Raw genomic sequence first — 17,500 nt, forward strand, 5'->3', positions numbered from 1 at the left:
TGTCGACGGAGACGATTGCGTCGTAGTTGCCTGTGTCTGCTTTTGCGCCTGCAAACAACGCAGTTGCGTGTGCATTCGGCGTTGCCGTTGAGACTGAGTTTGGCTCTGCGTTTGCGTTTTGGCCAGCGACTGCGTATGCGGTGGGTAATTTGGTTGATGTTGCGTGTAGTGCTGATAGTGTTGCGGTAGTTGTTGTTGTGGGTAGTGTTGTAGCTGCTGCATTTTGTGATATTGTTGTCGTTGTTTTGGGTGGTACTGGTGTTGGTGGTGAGGATGGTGAAAGTAATGATGCTGCTGCTGTTGTAGTTGTGACGATGGCTGCGTGAGCGTCGTCATGGTAGTTGTTGATGTTGTTGTCGACGATTCTGTGGTTGTCGTCGTCATCGTTAATACTGATGTGGCTGATGCCTGTTGTGTTCGGTGCCGCAAATTGCGTAAAGAGGCGCGAGTGATTTTGGGGAAAAACTTCCGTACACTATTATAGTTGCCATGGTTATTATTTTTATTCTTCTGGCTGTTGTTTTTGTTGGTGTTGTTGCCGCCGTTGCGGTTGCTATCATTGGGATTACTGTTGTTGTGATTGTTGCCGCCGCTGCTGCTGCTGCTGCTGCTGTTGCTGCGATTGTTGTTGTTATTGTCGTTTTGGTTGTGGTGGTGGTCACTACCACTGCTGTTGTGATTGTAGTGATGGTGGGAGCAGGGGTGGTGCAGGTGGTAGTTGTTGTGGTCGTCGTCGTCGTTGCTGCTGCTGTTGTGATGGTAGTGATGGTTGTGATGCTGCTGGTAGCAGTGATAGTGGGGGTGGTTGTTGTTGTTGTTGCTGCTGCTGCTGCTGTTGTTGTTGTTGCTGTTGCTGCTCTTCTTGTTCTGCTGTGGCAGTGGTGGAGGCGGTGGCGGCGGCGGAGGCGGCGGCGGTGGGTTAGGTTCGTCGTGGTGGTAGTGGTGACGGTGGGGCATATAGTGGTGACGGTGGGGAATGCTATCAGCATTATTGTTGGTGGTGGTGGTGGTGGTGGCGGTGGTGGTGTGGCCGTTAGGCTTGCCGTTGCCGTTGCTGTTACAATAATGGTAACCTCTGCCACACAACGAAGAGTACGTCGGAGGCGGTGCGGGCACAGGCGGCGGCGGTGGAGGCCGCGGTAGCGATGGCGGGGGCCGAGGGGGCGGCGGCGGCGGCGGAGGAGGAGGGAGCGGCGGCGAGTATGACAGCGTCGACGTCGACGACGATGACGACCTCATCATCGTCGCCATCGCCGTCGCCCTGCCCCGGAGCGGGAGCGTCGCCGAGCCTTGTTTTATGCGGCGGTCGCTTTGCAATCTTTCAAACACCTCCAGCCCTGACGTCCTTCCTCTTCTTCTCCCTCCTCCTCCTCCCCCCATTTCCCCTCCACCGACGATTATCTCACCACCTCTGCCCCTTCCTCCTTCCTTCTCTCCTCCAACGTCGACATCGTCGTCGTCGTCGTCGTCGTCGTCGTCGTCACCGCCGCCGCCATCGTCAACATCAGCGTCGTCGGCGTCGTCGTCATAATCATCAACAACAACAACAGCACCACCACTATTTCTGCCACCGACCACACCACTGCCGACTCCAGTGTCGGCCCCACCACCATCATCACCGCCACCGCCAACAACACCAACACCGACCCCGCAGTTGCCCATCACTGCGGCAACAACCCGATGGTTCTGGTAATGCTCATCAGGGTACCAGGGAACTTTCATGTAAGTCTGTTGCGAACCCTCAACTGTCACCGCTGCCATGTTATTACCCGTCATCATTATGGTGTCATTGTTCTTTGCCGTTGATGTAGTAGTAGTAGTAGCAGTAGTAGTAGATATAATAGTAGTAGTAGATGCAGTAGCAACTGCAGCTGTGGCTGTTGCGGTCACGCTGGCAGTTGCGGTCGTGGGGGCTATGACCAGATGCCGGTTCATCGGCGAGTCGTCACACGGGGCCAGGTGTAAGGGGGACCAAGCTGACGACGAGTGGAACTGCGTCAGCTGGCCGAGATTGAGCGGTGTGTCTGTCTCCAGAGCTGTGAAGAACGATGACGACTCGCTGGTGCGGCGCGACGACTGTCGCTCCTCACCTGGAGTGCCGTCTTCCGGGTCTTTGCGCTCATGGTCACTTTCCTTGCCTCCTTCCGGGTTGGTGACAACGATTGTGGGACCAATCTCTTGCAGGTGTTCTAATAGCGATCCAATGAAGGTATAGCAGTAGTTGTATTCAGCCTGCAAAAAAAAAAGAAAAAAAGATATATATATATATAAGGCGCAGGAGTGGCTGTGTGGTAAGTAGCTTGCTTACCAACCACATGGTTCCGGGTTCAGTCCCACTGCGTGGCACCTTGGGCAAGTGTCTTCTACTATAGCCTTGGGCCGACCGGAGCCTTGTGAGTGGATTTGGTAGATGGAAACTGAAAGAAGCCTGTCGTATATATGTATATATATATGTGTGTTTGTGTGTCTGTGTTTGTCCCCCCACCATCGCTTGACAACCGATGCTGGTGTGTTTGCGTACCCGTAACTTAGCGGTTCGGCAAAAAGAGACCGATATAATAAGTACTAGGCTTACAAAGAATAAGTCCTGGGGTCGATTTGATTCGACTAAAAGGCGGTGCTCCAGCATGGCCACAGTCAAATGACTGAAACAAGTAAAAGAGTACAAGAGTATACCGTAAATCCTTGAGTATAGTCTGCTCTTGAGTATAATACGCAGGGGATTTTTAGGGGGTTGCACCTCTGAAAAACCTAAACCTTGTGCATAATACGCACCCCTTCTCTAACTTGAGTCAAGGAGGTCTATATAACATCCTTGGTTTGTAAACATATATACGGTAACATCCTTTCTTATTATGGTATATGTAACATAATGCAAACGTGTAGCCGTTTTGTGCACTTTGTTTTCAGAAAATAAAGAAATAACAGTAATAACGCCAGTGAAAAATAAATATTAAGTAAATTGCCTTTATAAATTTATCACTTGGAAAATTTTGCTTAGAAAATATTTTTTATTTTTAACCTCGTATATAGTACGCACTAGAAATTTTGACCTTTAAATTTCGGGAAAAAAATGCGGATTATACTCGAGGATTTACCATATGTATATATATATATAAAAAAAATAGGGACCAAATATTTAGGGATCAGTAAGATCATTATGTGGATGGTTGGGTTGTAAAGGTTACATTATCTACATTATTTACATTTGACGGATATTTGTCCTCATCTTGTTTGTTGTTAACACAACGTTTCGGCTGATATACTCTCCAGCCTTCATCAGGTGTCTTGGGGAAATTTCGAACCTGGGTTCTCATTCCTAAGGCATTTTTCGATATTATTATTATTATTATTATTATTATTATCATCATTATTATTAAAATTAAAAGAAGAGTGCCATTGTTATCTAGTGAACGATATTTCGACATCTTGTGTGACTTCAACTGGTTCAAAAAATAATTTTGTCAATCTATTTCATTTTGGTTAATATAGAAAGGACTGAGGTAACTCCTCCTGGGACACACAAGATGTCGAAATATCGTTCACTAGATGACAATGGCACTCTTCTTTTAATTTTGACTCTATATCTTCAGGAGGAGTTACCTCAATCCTTTCTATATTATTATTATTACTATTACTATTATTATTATTCAGGTCACTGCCTGGAATCGAATTCGGAATCTTGGGGTTAGTAGCCCGCGCTCTTAACCACTATGCCATATGTCTGTGGGCATAAGGCTGGAGGGTATATCAGCCGAAACGTTGTGTTAACAACAAACAAGATGAGGACAAATATCCGTCAAATGTAAATAATGTAAATAATGTAAATAATGTACATAATTCCTCATCTCTTAAATATAGAATCATGAAGGTTAGTTTTATTTTTGGTAGTAGGGTAGAAAGGGCACACTGAGTAATAGAAGTCAGCTTGTTAGGGGTCACTTTACTATAGCAGATTGAAAAGGGCACAGTAAATATCACGTTGTTAGGGGTCACTTTACTATAGCAGATTGAAAAGGGCACAGTAAATATCAGGTTGTTAGGGGTCACTTTACTATAGCAGATTGAAAAGGGCACAGTAAATATCAGGTTGTTAGGGGTTACTTTAGTATAGGAGTTACTTTGTTAGGGGTGGGTGGGGGTGGGTGAAACAGTAAACAGAGAATGAACACTGAGTAAATACAGGTTGAAAAATAAATGAACAGTGAAGGTGAGGTAGTCACAGTAAACTAGAAACTAATCAATACAGGACAGTGAACATTTGGATGAACATGAAGTGAACAAAATGTGAAAAATAGGAAAGAGGTGGTTAATCAATCGATAGGGACAAGGGAGAATGCATAAATGAACATATAGGGAACAGAGAGTGAACAGTTGAGGGAGAAAGACGTGTATTGAACAGGTTGACAGTGAACATATAGTGAACAAAATATGACAAAATACAGGGGATGCAGTGAACTGGTAATTAACGAAAGGAAAGCAGAGTGAACAGTTGGGTGAACACAAAATAAATGGAAGTTGGACAGAAAGCAAACAAGAGATGGCACAATACAAGAATGAACATATCAAAGACGAGGCAGAAAAGTGGGGTCAAAAGAAGGTGAGTAGAAGTGGAGCAAGAGATAAACGGTTCAGACAAATGTCAGAATCATGTAAACATTGTGAGAGTTGGAGGAACACAAGATTAAACACATCAAAGACCAGACAGGTATGAAGGTTGGTGAACAGAAAGTAGACAGAGGGTGAACAGAAAGTGGGCAGAGGGTGAACAGAAAGTGGACAGAGGGTGAACAGATAGGGGATGGGGTTGAGCAGAGGGCGAACAGGAAGCGAATGGGGATATACAGAAAGTGAACAGAGGGTGAACGGTGTGAATGGAGAGAGCAGAGTGTGAACAGAAAGTGAACAGAGGGTGAACGGTATGAATGGAGCGAGCAGAGTGTGAACAGGGGAAAAGTGAACAGAGGGTAAAGAGAGTGAGTGGGGGTGGATAGAGGGTGAACAGAAAGTGAAGTGGGGGTGAGTAGAGGGTGAACAGAAAGGAATGAGAGTGAACCCAGAGTGAACAGAGAGCAAACAGAGTGAAGAGAAAATGAATTGGGGGAGGGGGGGAGTGAATGGAGAGCAAACAGATAGTGAATGGGAGTGAGCAGGAGGTGAACAGAAGGTGAACAAAGGATGAACAGAAGGTGAACAAAGGACGAACAGAAAAGCATATGGGCCTCACCAATGTTGGAACTAACTGTGGCCGGTTTTTCTTGACTATCCGTACGGCGTTCATTATGTCGACCTCCCTATCTTCCTTCAGCCGGTCACAACATATACTGATAGCGGAGAACATGCCACACCTACTGTAACCATCTCTGGAAAAAAGGAATTACAACAAAACCAAAAGAAGAAAAATTAGAAGAGCTTCAATAGCAGAGCTACTACTACTAGTATTAAATGCTAACCAATTATTATTATTATTATTATTATTATTATTATTATTATTATTATTATTATTTAGTGAGAGAGTAGTGCACGCCATCAAAGTGACACTGAAGTAAATTATACGAAGCCAAGTATACTCGTCTGATAAGGGTACACCAGGCACATGCATCACAACCATATGTGCACAACATGGTGATCTCATATCAAGATAAACTGCTCATGAACTTGCAGGTGGGGCCCAGTTAGAATTTTCTTCGGGTCGAGTAGTCCATCCCGCTCAAAGGGTCCCTGAATAAGGTTTGTTTAAGGATGTTGAAGAAAACACCCGTGTTTCCAAAGGTGAATTATTCAAACCCCAAAGAATTCCTCTCGACACATGGCTATGATGCTCCCCCGCCACTACTTCTGCTCATGATCAGAGATGCACATATTGTCATCCACCAAGAGACATGCTCAACTGGTTAAGGCCAAACAACTGACAAGCAAATCTGTGGTATTAAGCAGAATATTTGCTGTAGCCCATCTTTTTATACAAAGACAAAACAATGTACATGATAACACTTCCAATCAATTAAGATCAGAAGCTATGAGAGCCACTTCCTGATGCTGCATCAGAGATCTCACCTCCACCACTGCTTGACAACTGATGTTAGTGTATTCATGTCCCCATAACATAGCAGGAGTTGCTGTGTGGTAAGTAGCTTGCTTACCAGCCACATGGTTCCGGGTTCATTCCCACTGCATGGCACCTTGGGGAAGTGTCTTCAACTATAGCCTCGGGCCGACCAAAGCCTTGTGAGTTGATTTGATAGACGGAAACTGAAAGAAGCCCACCATATGTGTGCGTGTGTGTGTGTGTGTGTGTGTGTGTGTGTGTGTGTGTGTGTGTGTGTGTGTGTGTGTGTGTGTGTATGTATGTTTGTGTGTCTGTGTTTATCCCCACCATCATCACTTGACAACCGATGCTGGTGTGTTCAAGTCCCTGTAACTTAGTGGTTCAGCAAAAGGGACCGGTAGAATAAGTGCTAGGCTTACAAAGAATAAGTCCTGGGGTCGATTTGCTCGACTAAAAAAGGCGGTGCTCCAGCATGGCCACAATCAAATGACTGAAACAAATAAAAGAATAAAAGAAAGAAAAAAGAATGTACCAGAGTTAATTAAATCGTAACAATCATACGTACTTTGATATAACTACGATAGGGCTGTGTGAGTTAGTCTGTGCCTGCCATTCCTCGACCAAGCCCAAGAGATAGGCAAATGACATAGTGTTGGGTGGGACCTTGTTGGATTTCGGCCAATTCAGAAGCTGGAACATTCTCACAGGTCTGCTCTCGTCCTTCATGTCCCGTGGGGGCAGAGTGACGCAGCTCTGTAAGTAATGGAAACACTGAAACGGCTTTATTTTCGGGTCTGCATACAGAACTGGATGAAGAAGGTGCACAACAACGGACAATGTAAAGACTAAATAGAGGGGATTGTGAGATTAAGGGAAAGGGGGACTGTGCTTGATAGCAGAAGGACTTGCGAGATGGGGGGGGGGGTCAGAGGGAGCAGGATGGGTTAGGAAGTAATGGTGGTAATGAAATAAGGGTGGGCATGAGAACGTTTGGGTGGCAACAGGAGGGTTTCAATGAAGTTTTTGATCAGGATTTGGGGACATAGCACCAGAAGGGCATGAGGTCTTTTGTGCTTATGTATGTATGTCAGTATGCATGTATGTGTGAAATTACAACACCGTATGGTATGGTGTGATGTGTATAGTGTGTCACAGCTGTGACACTGTAACACAAATGGTGTATTCAGCTGTGACTGTAGCAATCACAAGATACAGTCTCAGTGCTGCAATGACACACGCAGTGTTACAGCTGTATCAGCAGTGACAACAAGTTACTGTGCTGCTATGACAGTGTGACAGAAGTCTTGTCACAACTGTAACAGCAGTGACAACATGTTACTGTGCAGCTTTGTCAGTGAGACAGAAGCCCTGTATCACAACTGTGACAGCAATGACAAGTTACTGTGCTGCTGTGACAGTGTGGCAGAAGGGCTTTGTCACAACTGTGACACAAATGACAACAAGTTACTGTGCTGCTGTGACAGAGTGACAAGGGTTTCGTTGCAACTGTGACAGCATTGATAACAAGTTACTGTGTGGCTGCAACAGTGTAAGAAAAGCGCTGTGTCACAACTGTAACAGCAGTGACAAGATGCAATAAATGTGCTACTGTGACAGCGAGATGCTGTTGATCTATCACAGTTGTAACAGCAGTGACAAAAGAGTTATTGTGTTCTGCTGCTGCTGTGACAATGTAACTGTGACAGACACAGATGTTGTGTCACAACTGTAACAGTAGTGATAACAAAATGCATTTGACATGCTGCTGCTGCTACTGCTATGACAGTTGTGACACAAGTTCTGTGTCGCAACTATAATAGCAGCAGAAACACTGTGACACACTGTGCCACATGGCTGTGATAGTGTGCCTGTGACACAGTTATTGTATCACAACTATAATGGAAGTGACAATGAGATATAGTTACGATGCAGCTGCGACTGTTGTGGCACTGTGACACAGGTTTAGTATCACAACTGTGACAGCATGATGCAGATGTGACAGGTGGATATAAGAGTGACACAAACGTCACTGTGACAAAGAGACAGAAAGAGAGAGAGAGAGAGATAGAGAGAGATAGAGAGAGAGAGCGCTAAATTACTTACTTTAACACCGCAGCGCTGGTAAAGGGGAGCAACAGAAAGAGTAGGTTAATCATATTTTAAAAGCAATGACTGTGATGTATCTGTACGTCTGTCTTGGTAAGTATGTGTATGTGTGTGTTTATACATAGCTATGTATATGTGTACATATATTTTATGCATGAATGGATGAGGATAGCTGCGTGAAAAAGTGCCACACCCGAGCAGTTGAGGGAATATATATATATATAAATACATATAAATATATATATTTATATATATATATATATATATATATATATATATATATATATATATATATATATATATATAAATATATATATAAATATGTATATAAATATATATATATATATATGTATATAAATATATATATATATATATATATATATATATATATATATATATATATATATATAAATATAAATATATATATATATATAAGAGAGACGATTGCACTGGTATGATATTGTGGCAAGAATGGATGAGGATAGCTGTGTGAAAAATTGCCACACTCTAGCAGTTAAGGGAACCTGTGGAAGAAGTAGGCCCAGGAAAACCTGGGAAGAGGTGGTGAGGCACGACCTTCAAACATTGGGCCTCACCGAGGCGATGACTTCTGACTGAGACCTTTGGAAATATGCTGTGTGTGAGAAGACCCGGCAAGCCAAGTGAGACCTAAATCCAAGGCCTTTGCCAGGGGTGTAGCCAGCCCACTTATGCGTATTAGACACTAAACTTCACTTGCGAAGACCTGTTGAGGCAAGGGAAATCGAAATCGAACTTAATTCGACAACTGGCACACATGCCAATGTCGTCTTCTTCATTGGACACGAAACTCGGCTTGCGAAGACCTGTTGAGGCAGGTGAAGTCGAAATCGTAATGGCATCTGTGCCCAGCGTCGCCTTCCTGGCACTTGTGCCAGTGGCACATGTAAAGACATTCAAGCGAGATCATTGCCAGTGCTGCTGGATTGGCTCCTGTGCATGTGGCACGTAAAATACAACATTTTGAGCATAGCCGTTGCCAGTACCGCCTGACTGGCCTTCGTGCCGGTGGCACGTAAAAGCACCCACTACACTCTCTGAGTGGTTGGCGTTAGGAAGGGCATCCAGCTGTAGAAACTCTGCCAAATCAGATTGGAGCCTGGTGTTGCCATCCGGTTTCACCAGTCCTCAGTCAAATCGTCCAACCCATGCTAGCATGGAAAGCGGATGTTAAACGATGATGATGATGATGATATCTATATGTATATATATATATATATATATATATATATATATATGTATATGTATATATATATATATGTATATATATATATATATATATATATATATATATTATATATATATGCATATACATAGTTATTTATGTATGCCTGTCTGCATGTATGTATGTAAGAATGCTGCACACTTGAATATGTAAATGAATTTCTGTTTATGCGCATACATAGATTCGTATATATATATATATAGATATAATATATATATATATAGATTCGTATATATATAGTTACCTTTCTAACCCTGAACAACCGAACAGACATATCAGGGTATTTGAATGTACGGCAGTATTTGACTCCAATGGGGCCATATTTCTTCTCTTGATTAACATCCTTTGGCCAAAAACAAGGATAACCCTGGAAAAGAAAACGAATAGGAAAATCAGTCATGGAAGGGGATATGATCCAGACATCATTCACTCAATGTGTGGACAGAAGGAATAGAGCTAACGAGATAAGAGAAATTTAGTTAATTATCGCTTTAATTATGCAAATTACTACTCTCTTTACTCTTTTACTTGTTTCAGTCTTTTGACTGTGGCCATGCTGGAGCACCGCCTTTAGTCGAGCAAATCGACCCCAGGACTTATTCTTTGTAAGCTTAGTACTTAATCTATCGGTCTCTTTTTGCCGAACCGCTAAGTTACGGGGACGTAAACACACCAGCATCGGTTGTCAAGCGATGTTGGGGAGACAAACACAGACACACACATATATATATATACATATACATATATACGACGTGTTTCTTTCAGTTTCCATCTACCAAATCCACTCACAAGGCTTTGGTCAGCCCGAAGCTATAGTAGAAGACCCTTACCCAAGGTGCCACGCAGTGGGACTGAACCCGGAACCATGTGGTTCGTAAGCAAGCTACTTACCACACAGCCACTCCTACGCCTGGACAGCTTTGAGTAAAAACAGTGCATGTATGTATGCATACATGTCCATGTTGCTGTAAGTATGCACATAGCTGTGTATCATGTGCATTGCTCAATGTGTGGAGACAAGGAATGGGGTTAATGAGCTGAGAGAAATTTAGTTAATTGTTGCTTTAATTATGCAAATTACTGGACAGTGAAAACTGTAGTGAAGAAGTGGCTCAAAGAACAGTCAACAGAATTTTACGGGGACAGGGATACATGCTCTCATTCTAAGGTGGAACATTGCTATTGAGAGAAACGGTGACTATGTTGAGAAGTAGGGATGTGATCCACAGAGGACCAGCTTCATTTTGATGTATGATACATGTTCCTATGTTGGTAATTATCTCAAATAAGTCAAGGGAATTTTGCGGGGGCAGGGATACATGCTCTCATTCGAAGGTGGAACATTGCTATTGAGAGAAACGGTGACTATGTTGAGAAGTAGGGATGTGATCCACAGAGGACCAGCTTCATTTTGATGTATGATACATGTTCCTATGTTGGTAATTATCTCAAATAAGTCAAGGGAATTTTGCGGGGGCAGGGATACATGCTCTCATTCTAAGGTGGAACATTGCTATTGAGAGAAACGGTGACTATGTTGAGAAGTAGGGATGTGATCCACAGAGGACCAGCTTCATTTTGATGTATGATACATGTTCCTGTGTTGGTAATTATCTCAAATAAGTCAAGGGAATTTTGCGGGGGCAGGGATACATGCTCTCATTCGAAGGTGGAACATTGCTATTGAGAGAAACGGTGACTATGTTGAGAAGTAGGGATGTGATCCACAGAGGACCAGCTTCATTTTGATGTATGATACATGTTCCTGTGTTGGTAATTACACCTGTCCTAAACAAAATGGCATTACCTTTTGACTCAGCCTCGTCTGTATCCAAAGCTGTGTATGTGTTAGTTTAATGGCATGTGGATTTGTGTGTGCATTGGTTTAATAGCCACTGTATCAATATGCGTATTAGTTTAATGGTATGCCTGTTAGTGTGCAAATGTGTGTGTAGGTGTATAAGAATGATACTTACTCTGGAAAACTTCACATCGTTGAGTAGAACTAAGGTGTTCACCTTGTAGTCGTAAACAAGACGCCAAATGTCACGTATGGTGCTCCTCATTGGCCACTGTGTTACGATGTAATTGTTTCGGTTCCAATAACCCTGGGGACACAGAACAACAGAATGGAATTACAAAACAATAGAGACTAACGAAATAGCATGCCAAGTGGCTCTGGTCATTCGGCTGTTCCGATAACTCTGGTTATTAAGAATGTAGGAAATTGGTTATACACCATTAGGTGTATACCCACTTCCGTACATTAAATTCGGAATAAACGTAACGCAGACCTCTGAACTATCAACACAACAATATTTATTTATGGAGGAAAATAGGCATGGTTGCTGAGACGCCGGAATGTTGGTGTGAGAAATTCCCCAGAGTTGGAATGTTGGAGAGACAGCTTGACATGACCACGCTCATGGCCGCCCGGCCGGGAAAAGAGAAAGAATCAGGGTGCCAAACTTGGATATTGATGACTACGCATGCGCATGAGACAAGGCGTTACTACAAGAATAACAGAATGGAACTACAAAATGATGAGGAGTGTAATAAAACCACCAGCTAAGTTCTAGTTATTCTTCCATTCCAAGAATCTTAGTGGCAGAGAATAACAATGAAATACCAGAATGAGGAAGAATAGTAAAACAGCTGGCTAAATTCTTCTTGTCATTCTTCTATTCAAATAATCTTGGTTACTGAGAATAAAAGAATGTAATTACAGAACAATGTAGAATAACAAAACAGCTGGCAATGTTTTTCTAGTTATTCTTCTATTCCAATAATCCTGATGGCAGAGAATAACAGAATGGAATTACAAAATGATGAGGAAATAATAAAATAGTTGGTCAAGTTCTTCTTCTCATTCCTCTTCTCCAGTGGTTCTCAGCCGAGATCCATATAAGATTTGGGGGGGGGGGGACACACACACAAACAAAATAGAAAATTAGAGATCCACAATAGTATTTTTAGTAGAAGACACTTGCCCAAGGTGCCACGCAGTGGGACTGAACCCAGAACCATGTGGTTGGTAAGCAAGCTACTTACCACACAGTCACTCCTGCACCTATAATACTATCATAATACTGTTCCACAGCCATACCAACAATCCAACATACCCCCATCATCAGCTGCCCCACATATATCATTATGGTTTCGACACCTGGATAGTACCATTCAATCCATATATATATATATATATATATATGTATATATATTGATAGAAATGGTAAGACAACAAAAGAATGAAAGCGACCTCGATATTATGTAAATAATTGTCACATATTATATTTACAGATATATACAGAGGATATATATATATATATATATATATATATATATATAACAGGGGATCACTGCAAGAGCAGCTGTCTGGCTTCCGTGCTGGTGGCACGTAAAAAGCAACATTTGAGCATGATTGTTACCAGCGTCGCCTTACTGGCACTTGTACCAGTGACATGTGAACAAAACATTTGAGCGTGGTTGTTGCCAGTGCCGCTGGACTGGCTCCTGTGCAGGTGGCACATGAAATACACCATTTCGAGCATGGCCGTTGCCAGTACCGCCTGACTGGCCCTCGTGCCGGTGGTACGTAAAAGCACCCACTACATTCTCGGAGTGGTTGGCATTAGGAAGGGCATCCAGCTGTAGAAACTCTGCCAAATCAGATCGGAGCCTGGTGCAGCCATCTGGTTCGCCAGTCCTCAGTCAAATCGTCCAACCCATGCTACCATGGAAAGCGGACGTTAAACGATGATGATGATGATGATGATGATGAACAGGGGACAACTGATGCAGGGATTGTTCTTTGTGTTGCCTGTCTCGTTTCTCTGTTTGTTTCTTTCGTTGTTCGAAAAAAAAAAGTTCGTTTTCCATGTTTTTGTTTTTCCTTTTGTTCACGTTTTTTTGACGTCCTGTACCCATATATGCATGTATATATACACACATATGTAGGTATGTACATATATGTATGTATATATACATATACATATTATTTATATTATTATATACACACATACACACACACACATATATATATATATATATATATATATATATATATATATATATATATATATATATATATATATATATATATATATATATAAGTTCAAAAAAAGGAAAAAGACAAAAAACAACAACGTGAGGACGTGATACAGATTGTGTTACTAGACGCTCGGGAAAGGAAAGAGAGAGAGTGTATGACGTTTCGAGCGGAGCTCTTCGTCGGAAACAAGGAAAGTCCAAGGAAGGGTAAAACGGAGGAAGAAAAAATCGCCACCGATGTCCACGAGGTTACATATATATATATATATATATATATATATATATATATATTTGTACATGCATGTTTGGTTTTCTCAATACTTACATCTACGTAGACACCATTAATAAAGTCGCTGTCATCACTTTTGTCATTGCTCAGCAAATATGGACGGGCTCTTTCGGCTGTGGAATAAAAGAGAGGAAGAGTTAGAAGGGTAGCCTTCAGCATCATGTGTATGTGTATATGCATGTGAATGTGTGTCTGAGCATGTGTGCATGCGTGAGTGTGTGTGTGTGTGTGTGTGTGTGTGTGTGTGTGGTCATCATCGTTTAACGTCCGTTGTCCACGCTGGTATGGGTTGGACGGTTTGACCAGGGCTGGCCAGCTGCAAGGCTGCCTCAGACTCCAGTCTGTTTATATATAAACATGCATGTGTTTTGGCATCTTTGTCTGTCCCCACCACCACCACCACCACCACCACCACCATCTGACAACCAGTGTTGGTGTGTTTACATCCCCATAATTTAGTAGCTTGGCAAAAGAAGCAGATGGAATAAGTACAAGGCTGTAAGAAAAGAAAAAAAAAGAAAGCAGTGAGGTTGATTTCTTCAACTAAAATTCTTGAGCATGGGGCACAGTCTGATTAATGGAAGGAAGGAAGGAAGGAAGGGGGGAGGGAGGGAGGAAGGAAGGAAGGAAGAAAGAAAGGCACACATGCATTCACAGTCATATATAAGGGCAGTAGAGTGTGATTTGAGGGAGATTTGACAGCTAGAAGCCTCCCTCATTGGCTCATCCATACATAAGGCAATAGGGTGAAATTTGAGGAAAATTTGGCTGCTGTGTCTTTGAAGTTTAACCAATATGTAGAGGTTTCACTTGTTGGCTCATACATAAGGCAGGACAGTTATGATTCGAGAGAGATTTGGCTGCTGTTTCTACTCTAGAGGTCTCCTTCATTGATTCATACACACATGAAACAATACTCTTTTACTTGTTTCAGCCATTTGACTGTGGCCATGCTGGGGCACCGCCTTTTAGCCGAGCAAATCGACGCCAGGACTTATTCTTTGTAAGCCTAGTACTTATGCTATCGGTCTCTTTTTGCCAAACCGCTAAGTTACATGGACGTAAACACACCACCATCGGTAGTCAAGCGATGTTGGGGGTCAAACACACAAACATATACACACACATACATATATATATATATATATATATATATACATATATACAACAAGCTTCTTTCAGTTTCCGTCAACCAAATCCACTCACAAGACTTTGGTCAGCCCGAGGCTATAGTAGAAGACACCTGCCCAAGGTGCCACGCAGTGGGACTGAACCCGGAACCGTGTGGTTGGTAAGCAAGCTACTTACCACACAGCCACTCGGAGAGCAGGCTGCCGTTGCTACAATCATTTCTAGCCACTGTCTAGAGATCTCCATTACTGGCTGACACATACATATGTACTAGATAAGAGAGCAAGGTGTGATGTGAGGGAGGTTTGGCTGCTGTTTCTAGAGAATCTAGTATCCACATAGAGACTCCTTCTTTTGACCTCTTGGTGGGTAGTTAGTTGTAGTGCAGTGGGAGTGTAGTGTTATACTGAAGTGCTATGAGCTGCAGGGGGGATGGGGGGGGTCTAGTGGTGACGTAGAAGTGCAGTGGGAGTGTAGTGTTATACTGAAGTGCTACGAGGTGCAGGGGGGTTGGGGGTCTAGTGGTGACGTAGAAGTGCAGGGACGAAATTGTGGAGTGGTGTTCTACTCACGTGGTTGCAACATTATATCCCGGCTTTTGCTTCTGTTTTCCTGTCTATGGCCCCCAGCACAGTCCCCAATTGACAATTTTGGCACAACTTGGTTCAAAACCTGTAGAGAAAAGAACAAGGATTACATGAATGAAATATTCAAACAAGGACACACAGACACACATATAAAAGTACATACGAAGTCTGATCAATAAGTATCCGGACTGTTGTCATAGTAACAAAGCTAAAGCACGCAGAGTGAAGCTGCTTGGCAAAGATTGACCTTAAACTCAGCTGTGCATAAACACTAAGTTTTAACGTTCTAGTTCACTTCCACCGTTTACAGCAGTACTTGGAAGGAAGGTGTGTAGTGTGTTATTTCTTTACTACCCACAAGGGGCTACACACAGAGGGGACAAACAAGGACAAACAAACGGATTAAGTCGATTATATCGACCCCAGTGCGTAACTGGTACTTATTTAATCGACCCCGAAAGGATGAAAGGCAAAGTCGACCTCGGCGGAATTTGAACTCAGAACGTAGCGGCAGACGAAATACCGCTAAGCATTTCGCCCGCCGTGCTAACGTTTCTGCCAGCTCGCTGCCACACTACACCGGTGTGTAGTGTGTGATCGTCGCATTGACCATGGCCAGAGAAAGCTGTCATGGTGATACCTGGTCTTTTTTGTGAGACCAGCAACGGTTAAATAGTGGAAGGGATGGAAAAAAAGAAAGCAGTGAGTGACGAAGAGATCGCAAGAGTAAGTGAAGAGAGGCGAAAGGAAGGAAGAAAGATAGTGATTTTCTATAAGGAAACTCATGTGATAAAATAGCAATCGTAGACCAGAGACGGCATATGAGAGAGAGAGAGAAAGAGAGAGAGAGAGAGAGAGAGAGAGAGAGAGAGACGGAGAGATCCATATTTTATATGGAAGTGATGAAGGTAACGCTGAAAAATGAAGAGATGTGGAGTGGAATTACATCTAACTTGTGCAAACATAAAAAAATGGATGTTCAGTGATGATAATGATGATGATGATATTCCTATCAGTTAATATATGCTTCCACGGTACATGCAAATTCACCCAGACCAATTTAGTTCTTATCCAAGTTTGCGTGTAGAGTAATGTAATGTAATATTTTTTTTCTGGAGTTAGGAAAATGATGAGAGGGATGAAGTTTGTCATGTCGATCTCATTTTGTTTTTTTTTTTTTTGTAATTCTGGAGACGTAGCAGAAAAATAATCTACGGATTTTCTAAAGGAGCTATTTTTCATGGAGAGGCTAAAAAAACTTAATGGACATTTCTATTTCATTTATCCTAATGCAGTATATGTATGTGCGTGCTTGGGTGCATATGCATGTGTAAGCATATATATATATATATATATATATATATAGATATATATATATATATATACACACACATACAAATTTACATATGCACATTTATATGCTATATATGTGTGTACACTTATTTATATATTACATATATATATATATATATATATATATATATATAAAGACTTTCTCTATTCCCGAGCGTTATATTAATACATCCATTTGTTGTTTACACCACCTGTCTTCGTCTATATATATATATATATATATATATATATATATATATACACACACACACATACATTTATATTCACATATATATATATACACTTATATATGCTGTATATACAAGAACTTGTATGTATATCTATCTATCTATCTATCTACCTACCTACCTACCTATCTATTTATCTCTCTCTCTATATATATATGTAAGATATATATATATATATATATATAAACACACACACACATAATTTTTAAAAGTGAAATGGAAGAGTTATGGAACCCATTCAAAAGATACATGTAAACAACATGTGTGTGTGTGTGTGTCTGTGTGTAGATATGCAGGATTTAAGTGCCCATCATAAATATTCTTCAAAAAACAGAATTATATATAACATGGAAAGTGTATTAAAGAGGAAAAACATGACAACACTTGATTTGCAGTAAACAGCAAAATTTGCACTCTAAATATTGTATTGAACTCTTCTTTTTT

General features: G+C 41.8%; 1 protein-coding gene across 1 annotated transcript in view; it reads right to left on the reverse strand.

Moving 5' to 3' along the window:
* LOC106882921 (uncharacterized) overlaps positions 1-17,500 on the reverse strand; it is a 97,164-nt gene that overhangs the window by 403 nt on the left and 79,261 nt on the right. The window contains exons 10-16 of the mRNA XM_089344656.1: positions 15,462-15,561; positions 13,795-13,871; positions 11,396-11,527; positions 9,664-9,786; positions 6,615-6,820; positions 5,228-5,363; positions 1-2,232 (exon numbers count right to left, since the gene is read on the reverse strand). The exon at positions 1-2,232 is cut by the window's left edge and continues 403 nt beyond it. Coding sequence (XP_089200782.1) covers positions 1-2,232; positions 5,228-5,363; positions 6,615-6,820; positions 9,664-9,786; positions 11,396-11,527; positions 13,795-13,871; positions 15,462-15,561 — 3,006 coding nt within the window. The remainder of the gene's footprint in view (positions 2,233-5,227; positions 5,364-6,614; positions 6,821-9,663; positions 9,787-11,395; positions 11,528-13,794; positions 13,872-15,461; positions 15,562-17,500) is intronic.

The sequence above is a fragment of the Octopus bimaculoides genome, chromosome 28 (assembly GCF_046866305.1).
Source record: "Octopus bimaculoides isolate indiv1 chromosome 28, ASM4686630v1, whole genome shotgun sequence".
Classification (NCBI taxonomy): domain Eukaryota; kingdom Metazoa; phylum Mollusca; class Cephalopoda; order Octopoda; family Octopodidae; genus Octopus; species Octopus bimaculoides.